Genomic DNA, 24831 nt, shown 5'->3' with positions numbered 1-24831 from the left:
AGCCTTTTTTGGTTGTTTGACCAACCGTATAGCACAGGAGCAAGACTTCACACAAAGCAGTATCACGTGTATGCGCTTTCAAAAACAACAAACAACAGCAGTAATATCGGCAACAAAGTACAGCTCCAGAATCCGCATCCGCAATATCAGAAGTGCTCCAGATTTCCTATCATTCCACAGCTGGATTCATTTATATTATGTACATACTCTATTGTCAGCAACAAGATCTACATGTTAAGAAAAAGCATATCACTGATGTTATTCTTCTGAACAGGGTTCTACTGTATAGTGTGATTTGTGGTCTATGGCATTAACAGAAGGCCAGTCAACACAGTCGGAGAAAAGAGAAAATACTATTCTGTATTATTACCATTGGTAATATTGTTATGTAGAGTTAGTTTTATTATTTATACGTAAATTAAAAACATGGGGTAATTAAACTGGAAGAGATTTGAATTTCCTCTCACTGTACATACCTTGGTTTAAAAATGGAGTTGAAGGACTTCACGAGTTAAGATTCTCTGCTGCCACTACTTTTCAAATTAACAAAGCTGAAGGAATGGCTGGGAATTTTTCTATCTTGATTTTTTACGTTTAATTTATTTGGTAATCAATTTGATGAGGGTGGGGCGGGTTGGTGGGGGGATGTGACAATTTCTTTTTTAATTTAAGAAGAAGAAAAAAAAAAAGAGGATTTCTGTGGTCTTCAAGACAATGAACACACTTATTATAGAGTTTTTAATTGCATAAATGTACCTATGGAAGTAAAAAAAAACAACAACATAATGTTTCTTTATTTATTCTCTACAATCGCTGTTTTAAAACATATGTCTTTAAAAGAAAATAAAGTACAATTTAGAATTAAAATGTGTGTCTGTTCACATCATGTGATTTACCAAAAAAATCCCATTTTTCCTCTGCATGATGAATCAACACGGTTAGAAGAGATGACAGAATAGACTGTGGTTGTGTCAAAGTTTGGGTGCTGGATCATAAATGAGCTATCCAGGGGAGTTTGCTGCTCTCTGTAGGCCTGAGGAAGTATTGCGCAAAGTGGAAAACATCTGGCCTCCTGTGTTGGTTGCATGTGAAACTGTGGACCAACTTTACCAAGGAACAGGAAGAAAACTACTTGTGCTGATTTGTTGTTGCTACTTGAAGTGCAGTATCATTACAAGTCTGTACAAAATGTCCATTACAATGTCACACAATTATGTTAAATGATTGATAACCCAACCTTGGCCACGAGTTATTGATGACACAGCATGCAAAAATATCCAGGTCAGGTATGGAGAGGATGGAAAAGGCTGAGGTGTGTGTAACCACATTCGGGGCGTGCACTGAGTCCGTCTGCCGCAGCTGTTTGGTTTAGATCCGACTCGTCCAAACATGCCTCGGCCTCCTTTGGCATGCATGAAGTATGAAGGGTGATTAATGCCGTAAAAGGATACCAGGATGAGGAGAGGGAATCTGTTATCTGATCAGGAAAACAGCTGCAAAAGACTGTAGCTTGATGATATAATATAAGTTATATTGCGAAATATAAGCCAGATACATGACCATGACAGGGTATAGGTGGAGATACAATCAAAACCGTTGATGTGTGTGAAGCAGATGGATCCTATTAAAGTCTATGCTGCACGATACACGACGTGGCGAGTTGACTGACCATTTGCCGAATCTGAATTTGCATAATTTTGACTTTACCTCAACTTTATGCAAATTACTCTCTATTGTCTATTTCCTATTCAGCTGTAAAATGAGAAAATGTGTCACCCGGCCACCATAAAACAGTCAAATCAAAACTAAGCACCTGCCAAAGCCTGGAAATAGTGAATGAAGTCTCCCTCTCCCTCTGTTTGTGTTGTAATCCGAACTTCTCCATTGTTTGTTTACATAGTCGAGGTGCCACGCGTGCTTTTAGTGCATGTTTGTGCACGTGAGCATGCTCCACAGGTTATACAGTGGTTACAGCTGATAACGCCTTCACGACCGACAGCGATGTCACGGAAGCATAGCACCCAACCTCAGGTTGTCACTCAGGTAAACACTTTTAGCTCCGTCAGTCCTGTTGCCGTTGTTTGCACAGTTAGCTGCGAGCCACTGGCACAGCCGTCGCCATGTTGAGAGCTGTTGAGAGGCAATCGTCATGCTCCCAATCTTGTGTACAGCACCTTTAATGTGTGGGCTAAGTAAACCACTTAAAGACACTCTTCACTTTCAGTCTGGATATGACCGTACATCAAAGTCCAGTAGAGCAAGAAGAAGATAAGAAGATAACAAAAATGTTGCATTTACATAATGGGAACGATATGAATAGCTACATGGTTAAGACACTTGTAATGTATTTTTATTCATTACATTGAAAGTTGACCTTTTAAATCATAATGATGCTGATGAAAGATAGATAGATTTATATTCATAACATGCCCAACCCTCGTGGGTTTATAAGATACCAAAAATACAGCTGCACTTGGAAACACATTTCATTAAGTTTAATTCAATAAAAAAGTACTCGATCTTAAACAAAACCTTCTGCCTTCTCTCCCAGGCCTGGCAAATAAAACCTGCTGCCATAAACAATTCTAATAAGGAATAGCTCACAAAAATGGCGTAATTATTCTCACTTGTTGTATTTCAACTAATTACATCAGGCCCTGTACTTGACTACAGTCGGGTTATTTCTGCAGCAACATTGAGGTAAATGATAAACAAGTATGTTAATGGATGAATACAACATCCAGTATACATTACACATTTGTAGTAATTCCAAACTATTAACCCCACTCTTTCCACTGGAGGACATGTCTTTCCTCGTCAGCCTCCCTCTCGTGGCACTAACCACCCTTCATACTGCGTAAACGCTCGCGTCACTTTAAGCCCCTCCCCCTCCTGGTCCTATCCTAACGTACTACCCTAATATCCACTATATCCGACCAATTGAACGACCCGGGTAAACGGCAACAAGCCGAGGTCCACTAAGACTACTTTGATAGGACGGAAAAGTGACAAGCATTTGTCCTCGGTGGACAAAAGTGTTTTCGGGAGAAAGTGCGACACAGTTAGAATGTGGCAAAGCTGAGGTTGTAGAGAAGAAGAAGGAGAAAGGGGGTTTTGCAGCTCAGTTAGCGACGGACAAGTTGGAGAGTGTTTTTTTTTTTTTTGATGGCGAGAACTAACGCTACATGAAATCCCCCCCGCGACAACCGGAACAGAGGACGAGCAGCAGCTGCAGGAGAGAGGAGACATTTTAAGAGCAGCTACATTACCGGATACAGTGAGGTGAAGAGAGGTGAGTCTGCTGCACCGTTAGCTCACGTTACACCAAGGACGTGTCACTGGAGGCTGTTAACGCGTCGGTGCACGCTGCTTAAACGCCGTTAAGCTGCTGTGTTTTAGACGGACACGGGTCGGTCTTCCTCTCTGGAGGGTTTATGTGAAGTTTAGCCGGAGTATAACGTTACGCATCAAACTTTGCTCACATGCTCTCGCGTTGACTGGAGCTCTAGTCGGATTCAGCCGTCGGCAGACCGCCGACTCGCTCATCTAAGTTGAGCTAACAGGCCTCGTCCTGGTGTCGGCGGTGTTTGTTTAGGACCAACCACGATAACGGAAGGTCGTGGAAGCGTTCAACACTAAAAAAAAATAAAAACCCAGTGGAGCACAGGTCGCCCCGCGAGAAAATGCAGAAGTTGTGTGCAACAGATAAACGGTCGTGTGTGTGTGTATAGCGTTTCTGGTACAAGTTGTGAATGCGCTAAAAAGTTTTCCAACGTAAACTGTGCAGATGTCGCCAAGAAGAGTTGCTCCTGCGTTATGTTGTTAACCCTTGTGACACAAAATAACGGGTACACGTGTCCCTCCCGTGAAACTAAAGCGTACAACGTGAGTTATTGGACAGTGTTTTGGGGAAACTTTTTCAAAGCTCCATCTCACTGAGTCAGGCAGTCTGTTCCGCTATGTCCGGGAGACTCCCCGCTTGCGCCATTCATGCGCACTCTGCCACTCCCTGCAAGAGTTTACGCAAACAGCGTAGAAGGCCGTGTGACTGACTAACTACTGAGTTTTAAATTGGGACAAACAACCCTGAAGTTAAAATCATACAAAGGCTGAAGGACGCTGCCTGACATTGTTTTAGATATTAGATAGGAGTCATTCTTTTGCGTCCTGCTGTAGTGAAGTGAGTCTTATCTTATTAACCTCTCTGTACAACAGGAGGCATAATCCTTCAAGGTTTTATTAAAGAAAGAAAGAAAACCAACACCGTACAGCTCCCCCTTGTTTAAAGCCCCATTCCACTCATGTTTACACATGCAGTTTGGTAAACCTCTCCTGAGGAGCACTACTGTTGTGTTTGTGCCTCGGGACATAGCTTTCCAAAGTCTGAAAATTCCAGACTTGGGCTGTCTTGCCTGGGCTTGCGGCTTTAACACTTTAAAGGTGCGTCTTGTAATTTTTTTTTTTAAACATTTTGAAACCTGCAGCGTTGTGCACATCTACGTCTAATCTAAACTCTATTGAGCTGCTACATAATTGCGTATCTTGGTGCATTACCATCACTTTAACCACCACGTTTAATTGCGTGAATTTATTGTCAGCTATTGCATCACCCCATGCTCTAAAACCACACATTCTGCCTTGTTAACAGGAAACCGGGGGTGTAGAGAAGAAGCGGGCATAGAGTGCTGCAGGGATGACATGTTTTTGTGGGCCAGCCGCAGTGGTTGGCATCATACCGTCATACAACGGTATATTTCCACTGCAGTTTGAACTATTTCAGAAAATAAACTCTGGAGCAAGCAAAAGTTTCCGTAGCAAGATAATGTTCACAAATGAACACCACTTTTTAGGATTTTCTGAAGAGTGGATTGGCAGAAGTATAAAGCGTTGTGTGACGCTATGCTATAGACGAACTACATCACAGGTGCACGAGCACGAGTGTCCACGACGAGGCCGAAAAGGCGGACTAGACGACGTGCCGATGAGTCGTAGTCTCATTTAGCAACTTGTTGGCAACCGCCTTTTTAAAGACACGTAAAATTCACGAGAGGGACATTTACTGAGACGTTTTATGTCCTCGAACAAAATGTTAAAATCTCTGAAGCTTGTGTTAACCACAGACTTGGCTCATACTAGGGACTAACAGTCAGGACATCTCGGCCTCTGTGCACAGAATTTGACCATTACGATTTAAATCTGTGTCTTGTTAGTCCTTCACTAAATAGATGTTTATTATTATGATAGGAAAAAAACACATCTATTTGAAGCATAGTTATCAGTCAAGACATTGCTCAAGGATGGACTGCAGATGGCCAGCAGTGAGTTTGTTAAGTCTTTCTAGTACAGTTCATACTGTTGCTGAGATTGGAGAAAAATACATTCCAATTAACATAATTAAGACAAAGTCACTCTTCTTGGTGCCTGTCCATAAACAGCACTCCTGTTCCCTGACATTCTACCATCAGTGGCACAGTGCACTTTGGTCTTGAAAATGTGGAGATGTGCATGCACTAGCTGAGTGGTGAGTAATGATAATGGATTAGCTGATAATGCCAGAGAACATATGAGGGACAGCACAACAAACCAATTCATACAGAGTGCAGTAATTGCTTCACTAATGCAGTGTGCACATGCCTGATGGTTTGTTTCCAGGTGGGATAGCATAAATGTTCAGAAATAGCTTTTTTCCCCTTTTTAAAAACGTAAATCATGCTAAGCTGTTAGCACCAGTCTACAAGTCTTACTTGTTTCTAGGGTTGTCCTCGACCAAAGAAATCATTTAGTCGACAGACTAATCGGTTAGTTGATATAATAAACAGATCTGTAAAACAACAAAGAATCACACAAAAGCACCACTTTTAAATCTAGATTTTCGCAAAGGTTTCTTTGCAATAAGTCAAATAAGTCATTCCACCGAAGCAATCCTAGTCGACTAAGACCAAAACGATCGACTATTTGTTACACTTACTGGATGATGCGTCAACATAGCTCAGTACACTAAATTAAATGAAAGTTGACTTTAGCTTGCAGCAGTTGCAGCTGCTAAACCGCTGGTGCCTGACCTGTTCTTCTGTAAACTCTTGAGGAAATCACACACCAGCAGCAGCTTTTAGATGATGTACATTTCTGGCCGGTGCTGCTTCAACACCGTGATATTGACTGCATGTGACCGGTGCACACTTTACTTCTGGTTGCTGCGGTTCGGGGGAATCTTCATCTGCTGTCACATGCAATGATGGTGAATGTTTTAGCTCAGGTCAGGCAAAATAAGTACTTTGCATGTAAGAAGTGGGAAGTACACCTGAGAGCGTTTGCGGCCCCAGTGGGTGGTTTCCAGTTAGACAGAAAATAAAACATCTGTTCCTTTACCCAAATCCCATAATTCACTCCATGACTGAATACAAAACTTGTACTCATTAACATACTTTAACACTTTTCACAGAGAGCCCATTCTCTTTGACGCATTCAAAAGAGCTACCGGGGTCTTTTGTCGTCCAAGCGTGACGATGGACACATAAAGTAAAGTTAGACATGTTTGAATTTGGCAGTTTTGTGGAATAGAAGTAAGAGCTTGTGGTAGATCGCTGACATGAGGTGACACACGGGAGGCAGCAGGTTCACCAACATCCCCACACTGATTAACTTTCAAAGATAGGAGACTTTCACATATCTCCGCTGTGGTTTCAAGGTTGAGGAGAATCCTGTCGAAGTGGAACTCCTCTGCTTGCATGAGTTACATTCATTGTTGGCTTGCAACGGGTTAAAGTCCACACACCCACACTCATTACTAACAGATCTGTTAGGAAATGTGTGACAACTGGAATTTCCCCCAGAAAGACTCAAAACTTTTACTGAAAAAGGGCGATGCTGTAGCAATGTGAGGTAATCTGATGATCGGACTCAAAGTCAGCTGATCCGACATTGTAAAAGGTCACGTGTGACTTAATGTTCGATTGAGGAGTTGCCAGTGATTATAGCCTCACTAATGTCATCTTCGGTCGTTTGATTGCAGATCTTGTTGCTCTTTCTGCTCTCTCGGTAACAAAGCAGTAAACATGTCCTTGAGGCTGTACTTAGGCACCTTAAATTACCCTAAAAGATAACGTTTGCTAATTAGAGATAAACCCAAAGTACAGCTGACAGCTATTTTGTCATAAATAATGGTCAAAGTTGAATTTTCACCCGATGACACGGCGTGTGTTATAAAGAAATCATGAAATCAGGTAAAAAGACAGTATTACAACTTTTTGATAACTTATTTTTTCAGCTGTTCAGCAGCTGTGTACTGCTCCCCATTGAGCGTTTGTTATAGAGGGAGTGATTTCAGACACGTGTCTGAGTAAATATGTCATCCAGCTGCTGGAATTCTTCAAGGAATGGGACTTTGTGCCAAGCTGCAGTCTGGGTCAAAGGGCCTAATAAAATGCTCACAGGCTTTCTGATTACATTGTGTGCAGCATAGCAAAAAAAGAACTTCATCATTCCTCTTCATCTGGCATAGGAAGTGCCTGTAGCAGATGCCCACTGAGATTCATCACCTCCAATCAATACTCATTCCTCTCCGTTTCCTCTTCTTTCTCTCAGGATATTGTCACAGCTGAGTGAGTTGTTATATTTATCAAATGGGGAAAATCTGAATGGAGATCACCAAGCAGACAAAACCCTTTTTTTTTTTAATGACCGGTCTTAATTTCCTTCCACGGGATACGAAATAAACACAAATCCTTTTTCTCCCTCCGCTCCATCTTTTAAGGATGTTGTCCCGGCTTCGCGAGCAGATATGGGCGGACTGGATCTGGTTTCCTGAAGGCCACGGCTGGGCTGACCTGAAGGACCAAGATGGCAAAGTTTTCCCTAAAATGCAGGACCTGTGGGCTACTATACCCATCGCACTGTGCTTCCTGGTCTGCAGACAGATATTTGAGAGGTGGGTCGTCTTTTTAGGATTTGTCACAGTGTCGTTTGCCCGTTAATCTGCCTCTCTACCTTTCTGACTTGCATGTTTCTTCCTGAGCTGACGTTTAAAGCGGTGAGGTTTTTTTCTCTCTCCAGGGCGGTAGCGACTCCTCTCGCCTCCATGCTGGGAGTGAGTGACAAGCAGCGTGTTTATGCTCCTCCAAATCCCGTCCTGGAGTCCTATTTCTGCAGCACATCAAAGCATCCCACACAGGTGAGGATCCGGCCTACTTTAGGAAACTAGCACGGCTTCATACATATTGTGTGTCCGCTGGCAATAGCACAGCTTGAGCCTAATCACAGAATTCAGAGATGTTTGAGGTGTAAATGGATGAGAGAGACGACATGAAATATCCTAGATCTTCAAACCCCGAGCCTCGTGTAACCACTCATCATTTTCTAACTCCAGACATTAAAGACGGTACTGACTCTTCTTTCCATGTCCTGCTTTTTTGTTCTTAGAGCTCCGTAGAGAGTTTAAGCAAACACACCGACTGTTCAGTGCGACAGATCCAGAGGTGGTTCAGGCGGCGGAGAAACCAGGACCGACCCAACAAGCTCAAAAAGTTTCGGGAAGCATGGTAGCTAAACATCCTCCGCCGGACATGAAATACACCCTCAACCCCATTGTCTGTCTTTCATTGTGATCCGTGTGCTTGTAATAACCTGATTAGAATTCTATCTCATGAATTGTTTTCATTGAACATTTGCACGAGACCGCGAACAGTGAAGTCACAATGACATAGGATTTTGATTGTGTTTTAGGAGAGAGCGAGCGTGTTACGATGAGACACGCGCACACTGAGTTAACACTTGTGTGTGTGTGTGTGTGGCTCACTTAAGGCGGACCTGCTACTCTCGTTTTATTTATTTTTTGACGGAGAGCATTAATGGGTCAAAATTATTTTTGTCGGTTAACGATTAAATGTTTAATCATTAACAACCATTGTCATGACCTGCTTTTACAAATATCAGACTCTTTAGAGCAGAGTTTCGCAAGCTCGGGGTCAGGACACCGCCAAGGGCTCGCAGGTTAGATTTCAGGGGTCATGATGTCATTTAGAGCGTTTTGCACTTCTGGCAACACTTCAGTCGGTGGTGTGAAAGCAGCAACAGAATCCCCTTTGACACACTGCACCCAAGTATTTTTTTTTTTTGTTGCAAAACAAGGATAGGAGGATACATGCTGTGCGTTCAAGCAGAAAAACACTGCAAACTGTAAAACACATTGATCAAAGGGATTTTTGTTCTGCCCAATGCGACTCAGTATTGAGTTTGTTGAGGTTCAAACTCCAGTGACGTGTGTGTGTGTGTGTAATGATTAAGGTTTTCATTTTGTCTGTGACGCGTGGTTTTAAAATGTTAGTCCGTTCATCATTTCCTTGTGATTTAAAGTAACTGATAAAGTAAAACAACTGTATTGTCGTCACCTGTCTCTCATAACCCCACATTAGATTTCTGAGGCCGCTGTGTATTCTCTTACAGTTGGAGATTTACGTTTTACCTTATTGCTTTCTTTGCTGGCCTGGCAGTCCTTATTGACGTGAGTACTGTGTCAGAATCTGGCAAAAATCACTACATTTGTCACTTTGTGGAATCATCCCGTGCAATAGTCATAATAACTTGAAACATATTATTGTTCTAATGGCAACTTTTGTCTCCCTGACTTGTTGGGATCTGTTTGCTCCGTACAAACAAAAGTACACAAACGTAGGAAGTTTTATGTTGACCTTGTAACTGTAGTGGATGCCACAAAACCACTGTTTTCCACTTTGTTCTAGTTTGTTGTGTGGGACACTTAAACCCTCATTAATATTGAGTGTCCATTTCTCCTCAGAAACCATGGTTGTATGATATGAAGAAGGTGTGGGATGACTTCCCGAAAATGGTACGTCAGTACAATAACCTGGAACATCTTTCAGAAACGTACTCTTGTTTAGCAAATGACTGAACTAATGGATACAGTTATTGGTTGCATCATATTCTAACAGCCTTTTTCTTCCTGTTTTCTTCCAGCCACTGTTGCCTTCACAGTACTGGTACTACATGATCGAACTAGGCTTCTATATCTCGCTGGTTTTTAGCGTAGCAACGGATGTTAAACGTAAGGTAAGTGAGCTGCATCTTAAGCTTTGTTATCCCGTGTTTGCATCTTTACAGCCCCTCAGAAACCTTCCATCAGGAGCGATTGCTCTCTGAGTGCATGACATAATGAGAATGACCTGTTGTGCTGGCAGTGTGTTTTGAGGTTTGGATATTGATTTCCCCGTTAAGATGTCCTGACTTTATGCACCGTATTGAGTGGAGCTTGTCAGCGTTCGGAACATTATAGATGATGTTCAACTCCACTTCGTCAGTTTGGTAAAGTCTGAGTGATTGAGCAACAAAACTAAACCGTCTCTCCAGTCGGGGGAAGTTGCATCAGGAGGCGCCCTGTGAGTTAATGTGTGACCGGCTCTCTGTGGTGAAATCACACTGCGGAGAGACGGACACCCCGTTTTGTCCACAGGTCTTTAAACGCTGTTGTGAAAGGTGGCCGACCTTCGAGCCCGCCACCTCTGTGCCAGCTCTTGTTTTCTAACTCAAGCTCACCAAATGCGAGGAACTAATCTGTTAAACCAAAACAACAGTTTTCTGGACTTTTGCAGAGTGTTGAAATCAGCAACTAATGTGAGGATTTGCTTCTGTATATGGATTTAGTTTCTTTTTATGGCCGTGAAGCCATATAATGTGCAAACTGTTAATCATTTGTAGATCCAGCATCAATCAATCAGAACACGCACTAGTCGATCAGTGACCGATCTTTACAGTTCGATCAATAAGTGACCAAACGGGTTTTGATTTTTGCCTTTAAACCCTCTCTCTCTCTCCCTCTCTCTCTCTGTCCCTGTCTTTTTTTTTTTCTCCAGGATTTCAAAGAGCAGATAATTCACCATGTAGCCACCATCTCCCTCATCAGTTTCTCCTGGCTGGTTAACTACATCCGGGCAGGGACTTTGATCATGTTGGTCCATGATGCCTCCGACTATTTCATGGAGGTACGACAACATGCTAATATGACAGAAAGAAGGGGTGTTTCACTCATACAAGTTGGCCTGAATGGGTTTTTATTTTACACATATTTGTTTTTTTAGTAAATATAAATAATGTAATGAATTGTTAGTGTTTTTCCACATGTCTATAACGGGGAAATTCTTTTTATTTTGAATTGAATTACAATCACACAGCAGTACACACCATTAAAGCAACCATTTTGCTGCCCTCCCTGCGGTGCCCTCTAGAGGAGAATATATGAAACGGTGAAACTCTCTCTGCCTTTCATTGCAGGCAGCCAAAATGTTCAACTACGCAGGTTGGAGGAAAACCTGCAACTTCATGTTCACCGTGTTTGCTGCAGTTTTCATTTTCTCCCGCCTCGTAATCCTCCCCTTCTGGTAAGAACGATGTTACAGGATTCACCGTGTTAGTCACTGACTTTACTGTAAGATGGGAACATTTGAGAAATGTGTGCAACATGTTGACACGCACTTTCAAATATGTGATTTACAGGCAAGAATTTGAAAAAATAATGACGTATCTCAAAAAGGCTTTTATTCGTGGAAAGGCTGGCATATCTATCTATATTTTTATATATATTTATATATGACATTTTTGCTGGTTATATGAAAAATATAGAATAACACCAGCATCATCCTTTATAATATTTAAGATTAACACATTCATGTTAAGCTGACACTAGCATGCCTCCACTTCAGAAAATCGTGGGGAGGATGTTCATACAACAAAGTCTCTAGTTGCATGTCCACACACACACACACACACACACACACACACACACACACACACACACACACACACACACTCTATCACAATAGCAGCTCAAAGGAGAAAAAAACAGTCATTAAGAAAACAAAAATGCCATTGAGCTGCAATGAAATGCCATGATGAGTTACTTGTGCTCTATTTTAATTATGCACTTTGATCATGGCCTGTTGAAGATGTTGGCATACAGGTAGCTGATGGAAACACGCACTGATTCCTTTTGCAGAGATGTCATGAATTAGCTTGAAGCTAGGGCAACAAATTAATGGAAACGTAACAACGGACACATTGTGTACAGTTCTGGCTCCTCTCAATGGGCTTTTGATGGAGACTGTAGGTGGCTCTGACTGGATTCTCTGTTCTTCCTTTGTCCTCTCGTCCAGGATCATATATACGACGGGGGTGTACCCCTTGACCCTCTACCGCCCCTTCCTCGGCTTCTACTTCTTCAACGGGCTAATGCTCGTGCTGCAGGCTCTGCACATCTTCTGGGCAGTGCTCATCTTGCGCATGGTCGTCAAGTTCCTGCCAGCCAACGTAAGAACTGTCCCTTTCAACTCCCCCCTCGTCCGCTACATAGCACGTCTCACCTCAAAGCAGCTACTGTACACCTGTTTGTGTCTTCTTTTACCCAATAGGAAATTGTCGAGGACGAGCGGAGCGATAAAGAGGAGACCGAGTCGGAAGATGAAGACGATGGTCACGAGCAGAGGGGAAAGTTTAAGAACGGCCACGTGCAGAACGGCCACACTCTCCTGAACAACAACCACAGTAAGGCAGACTGATTGGACTGTGAGCGCTGGAGATGAGGCTGCGTGAGGAGTGACGAGGGGCCCTCACATGTGGCCCTCACCTGAAAGCCAAAGAACGGGAGCGTGGAATGTTGACAGTGCAACAGGCGGCAGCACACACACACACACACACTCACTCATTTATATATATATATATATATACACACACACTCATTTCTTTACCCTCCTTTCTGAAACCCCAGTAGTCCAAAGTGGATCATTTCACTTCTTTGTGGATTACATTAACTTCAATGGGGAGAGGAAGACTGTGGTGCAGAACCACAATGATCTGCTTAGCACCTAAGCAGCAGAGTGGTCGTCTCATTACACACTCGCACCGTCTCCTCTTTTCTCACCTCTCTTGTCTCCTTTTGCTTTATGCTAAGATTTTGTGCTGCTGACCAAGTTGCCACACGCCAAATCTAGCTTTATGTTTTGTGCATGGGAGTGTTTTAAAGGCTGCTGTGGTTAGGACGGGCAACGCCCTTCCTGCACAGTCAGTTAAAACTCTTCCGAGTATTAGTGCCCTTAAAGCTGACTGATTTCTGGTCTAAATAACCACGCTGAGGTCAGAGACATGGTGAGGAGATTCAAGGTGATGTCTTTTCATGGATCATAAGCTGATTTATTTCCTTAAGGTTGATAACAAATTTGTGCGATTCAGTTATTGCAGCTGCCAGTTTGTCATTTAGTTTTTTTTCTAAATTTCATTTGTTTTGATGTTGAAAACAAAATAATCTGAGGTAAATAGTGTTTTTAACAGTCTGAGAAACGTGCGATAAGGTGCTACATCTGCATCGTGTGTTGAAATGTGCCTTAAATGGAAGTTTGTCTTGAATGCTTTGCATTTTTGGGAAGCAGAACGCGCCGAGATCATTTTAAATGTTTTTGTTTATGTTTAATATCGTTTTAGTTGTATGATTTTATTTTGTTTAGTTTTATTTGTTTTCAGGCTAGTCAATGGTTTAAATTTGGGAGCAGTTTGTGTGAGTGCATCCCAAACCAATCCGTAACGGTTTATGAATTCTTTATGGGCAGAAAGAGTCGAGAGCATTTCCATTCAGTGTTGTTTTTTCCCATCCATCCAAAGATGCACTTTATGGTTCCCTCTATAGATCCATGGCTAAATATCTTGTAAACAAGTTTAGTAATAATATTTGATGTCAATTCAAACCAGATTGCCTTTTTAGTTTAGAGGGTATGATTTAAATTTTTGTCATATTTATTCTTGTTATTATCTACCCAAGATGTTTCTCGTTGCCAGTGTTTTGGTACATTTTGTAAAAAGAAAATAAGTTCAATGAAATCTTAAGTAAAGAGGTAAAAGTGAAACACCAAAGTATGGTTTACATTGTTTACTACCATGTGATTTGCAAGTGCCTTCATCATTTCAAGTGTTTATTTTGAAAAAATGTTATTTCTGTCCCATTTGTGTTTATTTCTGCTGTCTTTGTGCCCCATCACGTCCAACACTCCGTGCACTGTAACGCTCTGGGCCTCTAACTTTCCTGCGTCGGCTCACGACAACCAATCGCCTGCAGCTCCCTCTAAAGAGCTTTGCTTCTACAGAGATGGTTTTTAATCTGCATTACATGTTGCTGAGATGTAAAATCATAATGACAATGATGATAAAGATAATTGTGGATAACAATTCTGTCTTTTACGGTTTTCTTTGCTCCGCCAAGATCTGAAATGACAAATAACATTCAAAGTCATTATTAGTGCTTCAGGAAATCTGTTTGCTTTTTTAACCAATTGATTAACTGGGAAAATAAGTGTTAATTCCCCTTAATAATGAAGGAGATGCAATCTTTGTCAACAACTAAAGGCTACTACGATTTCATTATTGACATGTTTGTTGTTTTTGTATTAAATAATTAGTTTAGACGTTAAAATGTCAGACACTAGTGAAACTTGTGCAGGTTTTGTCTGACCACCACACCAAAACCCCAAAATACAGATTCACAAACACAAAAAACATGATTTAAAAAGCTGGAGCCAGAATAAGTTTAGCATTTTGCTCGATACAAATGACTAAAATGGTGAATTGAGTATCCAAATTGTATGTCGATGAACTAACTTATTAAAACATCACTAGGTTACTCACCTCTTCAAGAAGCACTACCCGAGCCTTCCACTCAGCACTTATTGTATTCATAGTTTGTTGCACTTATTGTATTCATTTCTTTCTGTACTGTACTTTGGCTCTGGGTTATGCTCTTAGATGCTTGTTTAAAAAAGGAGATGCACTTATGACTTCTGGTGACGAGTAGTTCTGTTGAATACACTTTTTGTAAGTTGCTTTGGATAAAAGCGACTGCTAAATGACTAATGTAATCACTATTGCAATTTATTCTTTAAAACCAGAAACGGCTGAAGTCATAATGCGGTTATAAAGTGGACTTTTTAGTTTTACTCTAAATACTAAGGACTTTTTATTTCCGGTTATGTGTTGTTTGGTGTCTAAAGGGAAATATACATTTCAAGTGAAAGGCTACAGCCTATAATTCAGGAACTGATAAATGCGCCTCTCATTGGCGACGCCAACATAAACGCACCGTCTTGGGGTAATTCCGTCACTGCGGAAGTGGAGCAAACACAGTCTGGCATGAGCACCATCAATCAGTCACAGCTTCCGCTGGTGTAGAGTGGCCCTGAAGGCACCATGGAGTGATTATAATATCAGATGGCACAGTGTGGTGACACGCTGAGCAGCACCTGGCTGGCACACTTTTGGGAGGCCCACTGCTGCCAAATATGTCTCGAATGTGTTTTATAATCATCCTGAGTGGAGCAGTTGGTCTTCATCCAGCTTGGAAGTTTTGAGAGAGTTCATCAACTTCTTTTTCCATCCATCCTCAAAAGAAACCAGTTCTCGTTTCTTCCTCCGTTCCTCTGCCACTTTCCCCTACAGTACGTTTGGCTTCAGCCGAAAAGACCTTCTTGTCTAATTGCATATGGAGCGGGATCACTTTACCCCTGGTGCCTCCACGCTGTTCTTGTCACTGGCAGCCTCACTGTAACAATCTCCGCTCTAAAGAGGCAGGGTCAATTTCCACCCTGCGCTCGCATCTGGCTCTGTAATTTAATTGCTAATGCATCTCCTGTTTCTGCTGTTCCGACGTCTGAGCTTTCCTTAACACGTCCCCCCCCCCCCCCCCCCCCCCCCCCCCCCTTCTGTGTCCAGTCTTTCTCCTCCTCTTTAAATCTTTGCCGTTCCTTTCACATTACGTTTCTCCTCCTTCCTCTGTTCCCTTTTCAGCCTTGTGTAATGAATAAGCTCGGTGTCGCCTAAGGTGCTTGAGTTATAGTGGTGTGAAGTATAATTGGTGACAGCTATGGAGGTCCTTGTGACAGGAGAACAAAAGCGCTGGGGTGTTTGATTCACTTGTGAACTGTGTAGAGTGTTATTCAATTCCTGTTTAAGTATTAATAAAGGCTTTACATGCCAGGGGGAGGTCGGAAGGTGCAAGTGTATGCTTGGGCGTCTCACATGTGCGTGTGCGTGTGTGTGTATGGCTCACACATACTCTGCTCATTTTTCCTGTGATGATCATGAGAGGAGGGGGGACAGTAAAGTCTTTGGTAACCGATGACTGTCTTGTGTAACTGGAGTAACGAGGAACCTCAGAGGGAGCCCAGACGGAGATGCTATGAAAGCTTTTAAAAGCTTTGGATGAGACTGCAGCAACAAACACCTGAAGACAATGCAGAATGGTGAGTTTTAAAGCTTATCTGTAAAATGAAGTGATAGTATGTTTCATCAGTTTTCTCTAATCTGGTTCTCTTTAAAATCGTGTGCCGCTGTCAGCTTTTACAGTGATTAAAACTATACTTCGTGACCCTGTGGTAATGCTGAATGTGTCTTTAAACACGTTTCAAAAGTATAAGAGATAATTGTTTCTCACCATCAAGTTTCCATAATTTATTTTGTGATCTAATCTGTCTGTTTTATTCAAATTTGAAAAGCTTTGCTGTGTTCCTGTAAATAGCAAACAGACAGAAAAATGATCAACACTGACTGGTAAATATCCCAGAACAATATGTGTTGGGTGTGTTAACTTGACGAATATAAAAGCAGTAGATTTAAAAAGATTAGTGGATTAATCTGAGGGTAAACTCGACAATAAAGGTATGAATCTCATATTTTGATAATCAATTTTCAAGCGAAAATATCAAACATTATCCAGTTCCACGTCGTATGAAATTAAGCATTTGAACTGTTCTTTGTTTAATGTGATAGTGATCCTAAACTATTTGGGATTTGGACTGTTGATTGCGCAAAACAAGCAATTTAGAGACAATATATTTCCAGGATGTTGTGCTGGTAATTTTACAGACAAAATTATTTATAATTGAATCAAGAAAAGAATCTGAAGATGAATCTGTAGTTGATATAATTACAGCTTTAAAGAAAAGAAGAAGTGAGATGAAATGCAACAAAAGTCCCTGACCAGAATCAAACTAGGGACAGATATATAGCCAACCAGGATGCTGAGGACCATGCTTTTTAAGTAACAGGACTTATGTGCCGTCTCTGCATTCAGAAGCTGTAATTTCTTTAATCTTTGTATGTTTTTCTGATTTGTATTTCTGGCATCAAGTAGCCTAATCACCACCATCTCAAGAGCAGCCATGCACACGCCTGTCCTTCTCCCAGAGTGGTGGTGCTGAGCTGACAAAGAAAACAGTGAGAGAAGGATCAGCAGCCGCCTTCGCCCACATGGACCAGGCTCCTCACCCCGCATCACAGTTTGAGGTGGACGTGGACCTGGGCTTCGCTATCTTCTTCCTCTTCCTCCTGTGTTTCTTTCTGCTGGTGACGGTGGTGCGCTGTGTCCAGACTGTGATGGATCCTTACGGCTCCTTCTCCACCTCCACCTACCAGGAGGAGCAGATCACCTGAGAGGGGGGGGGGGGGGGGGGGCTCACTGTCACTGCTACTATGTTAACACATGTTTTTTAGACCATGCAGTTTTGAATGGATTTGAAGTCAACTTCACAGACAGGAGACAGGCCACTGCTGAACAAAAGGGAGTCATCGTTAGGCTACGCTCACGGAAGTCAAAAGACATGTATCAGGTTTTGAGTGTTTCTGTCTTAAATACCTTTCAATTAAGTCATGGGTGGATTACTCAATGGACCTCCCAGAGGTCCAAGACGTCAAGAGGCCTGAACCAGCCAGAAAGCCTTATCACGTTTGTTTGCTCCTGATAATGATCTGAGTCTGTTAATATTAAGCCAATCTTAAGAGCAATCATATATCCTTTTTTATTCCATATTTCTTATTTCTTTTTTAAAAATATGTAATACAGCTGCATTGTGCGTAGGTAGGCAATACGCCTGCATTCCTATATTTTGAAAAAAGTTACAAAATGTACACGTCTGTGACCACTCACTGTAAATGTAATCTGTCCAGGGAATAGCCTGTTAAAAGCAGCAGCGACTACTAAATGTGCTTCTCTGAAGAGACCTGAACCATCCTCTTCAGTAGCAGGCCTACACACACATATGTGCAGCTATCCTGCTAATACTACAAATCCTTTGTCTGAGAGGAAATTGAAACTGCATTTGCTGTGTTGCTCATAGAAAAATATCAACAACAGAAATTACATTTATTATGTTTCACAATAAACGGTTTGCATGTCATGTAACCTCTATATTTGTGAGATATTATTTTTGACTGTTTATAATCCGTAGCCATCCGCTCCCTACCAGCTGGTGGCGGTATTGCGCCATGTTGGTGTTTGCTACCTCTATTAAGAAGAAGAAGAAGAAGAAGAAGCCACAATAGATGCGGAAACCCAAAAAGGAAAGAAAAAAGAAAAAGCAGCAATAGCCACGGTAAAAACAGAACAACAGAAGTCCAAAATAGAGAAAGCTGACGTGGTTGTGCTAATCTTGTGTCATTCACTTTATTAGAAGAATCCATTTCAAGTCATTTTGCATCTTTTATTCCTACATTCGTCACACAAAACCAAAACAACGATTTAACTGCGAGCTTCTCGGGTGAACCTGGTGTATTTTCTAGCTAGCGGTGTATGCTATCGTTGCTAGCCACAAAGCGAGCTTCAGCTACTGCCACATTTCACCTTGTTAATTACACAATCACACAAAACAATTCGCTTATCTGCGCTGTGCTGCGAAGGACACAACATCAGGTGAGTTGCGAATGTTTTGTATCGTATTGACCAACGCGAACGTGTCGCTTTTTGCATAAGACTAAGTAGCGTTAAACGGCTTGGGACGTCAGGTGAAGCTCCCGTAACAAATGTTAGTAACAAATTAACGTACATTTCTCTTATTTTACACCGTGTGATTGTGTGTTGCAGTTATTATGGAGGTGGACGAGATGGAGCTCAAAGAGTCCGACAAGAGGGTCGAAAATCAGACGAAGAGAGATGACGAAAGAGACGATGAAGGTACAACATACTCGTTGTAATTAAAAATTAAACATGGTTGCCTTTTACCAAGTTTAACTACAACCGTGTTGTCCGAAAACGAAGTTCTTGACAATAATGTGTCTAGTCTATGACGAAGTTGTCCTTAATTTATAATGGAAACATTTAAAACAATATATCTGAGATGCAAACAAGCTCCAAATTCTCAAGAAGCTGAAACCAGCAAGTATTTATTTATTTTTTTGCTTGAACAATGAATCAATTATCAAGATAGTTGCCACTAGTTTACAAAGCAGCTCAAGGACACAGTCATTCTGCTGTAGGTGTTCTTTCTTCTGCATGCCACCGTTTCATCAATGCTTTCTTCTTTTCAGAAAATGTGTCAGATTTCCCCTGCAAGTCTGTTGCCTCCACTAATGAATCTCCCAGCAAGGAGACAGAGTTGGACGGTCCCGACTTGCTCAATGTAAAAAGAGCCGTGGTGGTCTTGACCCGACTCCCCGACTACAAGATCAGCGCTCTGCGGCCACCAACGCCTCCGCAGTTCTACAGCGAAGACGACTCCCTCAGCAGCTCCGACTCTGACATGCAGTGGGAACCAGAAGATGATTCTAGTGACGCTGAATTCTCGCTTTCACACAACAAAAAGAGAGCTGGAAGACACGCTACTGCGCCACACACAAGCAGGGCGAACAACAACAACAACGTCAATGGTAATGCCCTGACCTGACCACTGTCATTTATTTGAGGTCATAATTATTTCCCTGAAAATTCCCACGACCACTCATTCATATTTTACCATCCCTCAAGCTCACACATTTTAATGGACACATTTTGTGTTTTTCCACAGCGCCAGACCAAGCCCCTGTCATAATATCATCGGCTTTCGCCCATTGCTCCAATGAAACCACGAAGGTCCGCCCCAACTTGCCGGAAGAAGAGATCCTCGTGGACACGGTGGTCCTGGCCAGGAAGAGAACCATGAGATGGCAACGTGGAAAAATATTGGATATGGTGACAAGGGGTAAGACTGTGCATCTTTTTGGCAGGAAACTGTGCCGCGTATTCAGTGTGTATCTAACACCTGAGTTTTTACTTTCGATAGACTTACTGTTGGTTGAACTTGGTACAAAGGAACTTAGCTTTGTGAAGACTCTAATGTATCATTATTTGTGCTGAAATCAGTAGCTAATTAACTGGTTATTTGAATATCTTTGAGTTTTGGACTCTTCAAAATACAATTTCGAAGACACGACGAGGGGATCTCGGAAAAAGTAGTGGGGTCTTTTTAAAACTATTTTATATACTAACTGATTAATAAAGAAGAAATGGCAGGTTAATTGACGACAAAACTGTTTGTTTTCTTTATACACACAAATGCAGATGCAACACTATGTTCAGAGAGGACAGCGTTCACTTCTGTAATTAATTTGAAGCAAAGAATGAAACAATGGTGGTTTAACTCGTTGACATTTTGTTATTTGCAGAAGATGGACGGTTGAAGTACAAAGTTGGTTTTGAAGAAAAGGGCAAGAGCCTGGTGTCTGGCCACCACATCGCCTTTGACACCACACCGAAGCTGGAGCAGCTGTATGTTGGTGCTCGTGTGGTGGTCAGGTGTCAAGATAACAAGTTCTTCCGGCCTGGTATTTTGGCCGAGCTCCCCAGCAGAAAGAACCGCTTACGGTGTGTGTTTGAATGAGCGTTTGTCCCTACATCTATGAACCACCGTGTGTTTTGGGGAATTTCTAGAGGAAACTAATGCCTCCCTACAGAAAATCAAAATGCTTTAGGTAAGATTTGATTTGATGAAAAACATACTTTTTTTTTTTTGTATTTTCTAGGTTCTTGGTCTTTTTGGATTGTCACGTGGCGGTCTATGTTGGCTTGCCTTTATTCCACCTGGTGTGCAGACCACGTAAGTTTGGCAGTTTTCGCCCTCACTGTTTTTTCACACCCAAATACAACTGTCCTGTGCGTCACTGTAAATTCTCATATCCCGTCCGGGGCCTTTATTTATCTCTACTGCAGAGAGAACGAGACCTTGACCTTTATTTCTATTTCACTGTTTTGTTTCACTCGTCCATTATTTATATGATGTCATGCTTTTACGGTACCGTGGAGAGTTTTTAGTCTTTAGTAGCGTTATGGTGCAGGTGCCTGATTTTGTTTGTATTGTACACATGTAATGGCTGCGTCCCGATGTGTGCGACTTACCCAACCAATCACTAGAGACCAACGTATCTAGCAGAATCTAATGGCATTTTAAATTGACACTGATACTGTTTTTTTGTTTTTTTTTTGAAGTGAGGAAAGCAAAGCAAAATGAAAACAAACTACAATATTGCAAAAACAAGGCCTTCATAGTACTACAGGACACGCCCTCGACTCGGCCTCGGCTTGGTTAGGTTTAGGCACCAAAACCTTTCGGTGCCGAAACTGCTTTTTACTCATTCGGTCTCTTCAAACTCCTCAAATTAACGCGTCCATCCAAGTGTCATGTTTCCATCGCTGCCGATCAGAGCTGGAGCTGATAAATACCTGTGACTCCACCAGAGTCCTTTTGTCCCGGGAATAAATGCAGATGGTAGCCTTTCACACGGCAGACAAAAGCCCGGTGTTATTGCGTGTGAGTGTTTTTTTTTGTTTTTGGTCAGTGGGAACGGGGTTTAAGAGGAGTGTCAGACTCTTTCTTTGTTTTGTTTTTTTACAGTGGAAAATGTGCTTGACGACATTCCAGAATGTCCCCACAAGTCTTTCATGACGCAGTACCTGAAGGACTGGCCGTACCCACATCTAACCCAGTACAGGCCTGGACAGAGCCTCAATGTCGAGTTAAGTGGAGCCCAGCAGAGGTGTGAGGTGCAATTGGTCGACTGCAGCTTGCTGCAGGTTGTGTTTCAGGTCAGTATCGTGTAGCACTGCTGTTGTTCAAACTACTGCTGTTTATATTTGTTTAAATTTCTGTAGTAAGATGTAGTTTTTGTCACTCTCAGGATACTCAACACAAGGAGTGGATCCATCGAGGCTCCATGCGACTTGAACACATGGCAAGGTTTTTGGAAATGAAAGCGGAAGAGAACAGAAATGATTCTGACTAAATGCACACCGACAGGAAACATGATAATGTGGCTAACGCATTCATAGGAAAAAAGAAATCCATTTTCCGTAATATCCTTCATATTCATGCTGAAGGGATGTGCCATTGGATTTTCTTTTTTTTTAGGAATCACTCGCTGATCTGTTTCAGCCCAAAGTAAGACTTGTAAATTAAGAGATGAGTGACTCGAGAACGACATGTGTTCCAATCCTTTGTTTTTTGTTTATTGTTAATACTTTAAGTTGTTGTACATATGTCAAGATATAGCTACTTGGTGGATTGTTGCGCTTCTATGTAAAGTTGTCCACCATTAAAACATAGTGAACAAGTTTGTCCAGAAATGTACATTTATCTTAATAACAGTTAAAGGTAAGTAATATTCAAGGGCAACTATCCACCGTAGTTCTCCTGCACGTTTGGCACACTGGAGATGTTGCAAGCTGGACGACGTCGGATCCTACAAAACTGCACCTTAAGTTCAAACAAGCAACTTTGCATGTCGCAGACAACAATATCAGCTTCCTATTTGAATGTTTATTTCTCTTTTTCACAGTGTGGCACTTCCAGATGTATGATTCGAATGATACATTAAATACAGACTTTGTAGTGATATTTGTTTTGTAATTGTTGCGTTCTGGGAAGCTGGAAATATTTTTGCATCATAATCTTCAGTTGTATGATTTTATGTGAATATGTCCCAACGCATACAATTCATTAAGATGACATATTTATCCAAAGCGACTTACAATTCGATGCGTTCGACCGTGTGGGTATTACAACAAAAATTGCAAAAAAAAAATATTCAGGTACGTCAACTTCATCAAATGTGCTAAACTGCTTTTAGTGCTACATTCATTTTACACGTTAAGGGTGGTGGTGCAGTGAGCAGACGTGTTTTCAGTCTGCGATGGAGACGTGGAGCTTGTCCCGTCATTGTGGAGCCAACGCAGCAAAACGTTTTGAGCTTTTCTAAACGGTTTAGTTCTGGGCCCGTTCTTAATGCGTAAATAACCGTGTTCCAGTTTAGAATGTTGACAATTTGGCTCGAGTCTGATTATTAGTTTTTTTTAAAGCTGTTATAATCTAAATCAGGGACTGTTGGAGAAACACGTTCTTTTAAAAGGCTCAATCGTGACCCAGATGGTCGACTGTGAAGCGCTCATGAATGGATTTCTACATACAAATGGCTTTCCTTCTTACATTCATAAATAAAGACTATTGATGTAATGATGATAGATTAGAATGTGCAGGTTATTGTAAACCCACCATGATCTGTATCATAATGTCACTTTACCCATGCTTACACATGATACAACTAAATAGAAATAAATGCAAGTTTGTAAGCAAGAAACACAAATTTGACAACTTTTTTATAGACTATATCAACTTTTGTGATAAAACTGCTGAACTCACTTTTCTGAAAACTCTTTATGCAATTAAAGCGGCTTTTAATCTGGATTTATTTTCATATCAGGCTTATGATTCACACCTCATGCACCAACATCACTCTTAGACATGTAAGCGGGAGCACAATGTAGAACATAATTGCACCTGAAATAATGCAGGAGCACATAAAATGAGATTATGAATGAATATGTTGCCTCAGTAAAGTTGTGTTTTCCTCACGTAACCTCATGAAAAAACCGCAGGCCTCTCAGAAGAGCTGTAATGATGCACTACATACACACTCTTAGATGAGCGAATACATAGGAGTGGCGAGGACACATTTATATAACAAATATTTACCCGTTGAAGTGACAGTAAACTGAGTGAGACAGAAGATCATTTTCGACTATATCACTTTATTTAAATAAACTAACATTGGGTTCAAGGGCCGATTTAATCATGTAATGACACTTAACATTGATACGATCTTTAACGAATCTGATTCATTAGCTGATTAAGGGCTTTTGAAAAGAAGGCATATTTGAGGAGTTTACTCCTTGTACAGCTCAGCTTTTACAGTTAAGAGTAAGTTTGTCAAATATTTCATTACTTCATAGATTGAGGGGGAAGTCATGTACATAATCCTTGAATCTTCTTTATTTAAAAATTAAGGTTTGTTTAAGCAGTGTTGGCCTTTAACAAATGGGTTATAACTTCATTTAAGTAAACGTATTATTTTAGAGGTGTACGCATAGCTTGAATTAATGCGCTCTACAACGTCCCGGCAACAGATTCTATCCTCCTGAAGGTTTTAATGTTCAGCTCTGAAACTGTTTAAGTGAGCTGTGATAGGTTGTGGAAAGTAACGTATACTTACTAGAATCTTGAGGTATTAGTTATTATTCCACTATATTTCAGATGGAAATATTGTACCTTTTACTGTCCAACATTTATTTCAGAGTTAATAGTTACTTTTCAGATTTAAGGATTTACTTACAAAACATATGATACATTTATAAAGTATGATGCGTTGTTTTACATTGAACTACCCAAGAGTACAGGAAGCATTTCATCAACTTCAACCAGCTAACAACCAATATATTGATGCATCTATTATAATGATCCAATACTATAATAGTATAGCATAACAATATGATATGCATAATGATATCAGTGTTGCCATTCTGTATTTTTAAGCAAGCAACATTTTCAATGCAGGAATTATACCTGAGGTAGAGTACGCCTTCCTCTACATTGTGGGATTGCTTTTTTCCCTGGTGTTGACTTATTTTGAATGAAGTGAGAAAGGTTCCTCTGTACGGCCACAGGGAGCAGCAGTGAGCTAACAGACTGCTGCAGCATCACGAGACGAGGA

The 24831-nt window shown here is 41.3% G+C and overlaps 2 protein-coding genes across 2 annotated transcripts; both read left to right on the top strand.

The window, feature by feature from the left end:
- The first annotated feature begins 2947 nt into the window (after positions 1–2947).
- cers2a (ceramide synthase 2a) lies at positions 2948–14220 on the top strand. The gene is made up of 11 exons (XM_079175587.1): positions 2948–3292; positions 7754–7927; positions 8053–8170; positions 8419–8537; positions 9442–9499; positions 9794–9844; positions 9973–10065; positions 10866–10994; positions 11284–11390; positions 12162–12315; positions 12417–14220. Exons 2-11 carry the CDS (start codon positions 7755–7757, stop codon positions 12561–12563), a joined length of 1149 nt encoding a protein of 382 aa, XP_079031713.1. The 5' UTR covers positions 2948–3292; position 7754; the 3' UTR covers positions 12564–14220.
- A 4140-nt stretch (positions 14221–18360) lies between these two features.
- On the top strand, positions 18361–22680 carry LOC306708455 (histone-lysine N-methyltransferase SETDB1-B-like). The gene is made up of 8 exons (XM_079176294.1): positions 18361–18413; positions 18902–18991; positions 19345–19683; positions 19821–19994; positions 20458–20656; positions 20815–20888; positions 21684–21874; positions 21967–22680. The coding sequence occupies exons 2-8, from the start codon at positions 18907–18909 to the stop codon at positions 22069–22071; spliced, it is 1167 nt and encodes a 388-aa protein (XP_079032420.1). The 5' UTR covers positions 18361–18413; positions 18902–18906; the 3' UTR covers positions 22072–22680.
- Positions 22681–24831: the final 2151 nt, after the last annotated feature.

This window comes from Pholis gunnellus (genome assembly GCF_910591455.1).
Source record: "Pholis gunnellus genome assembly, chromosome: 16".
Lineage (NCBI taxonomy): Eukaryota > Metazoa > Chordata > Actinopteri > Perciformes > Pholidae > Pholis > Pholis gunnellus.
This window is presented reverse-complemented; position numbering and strand designations above follow the sequence as displayed.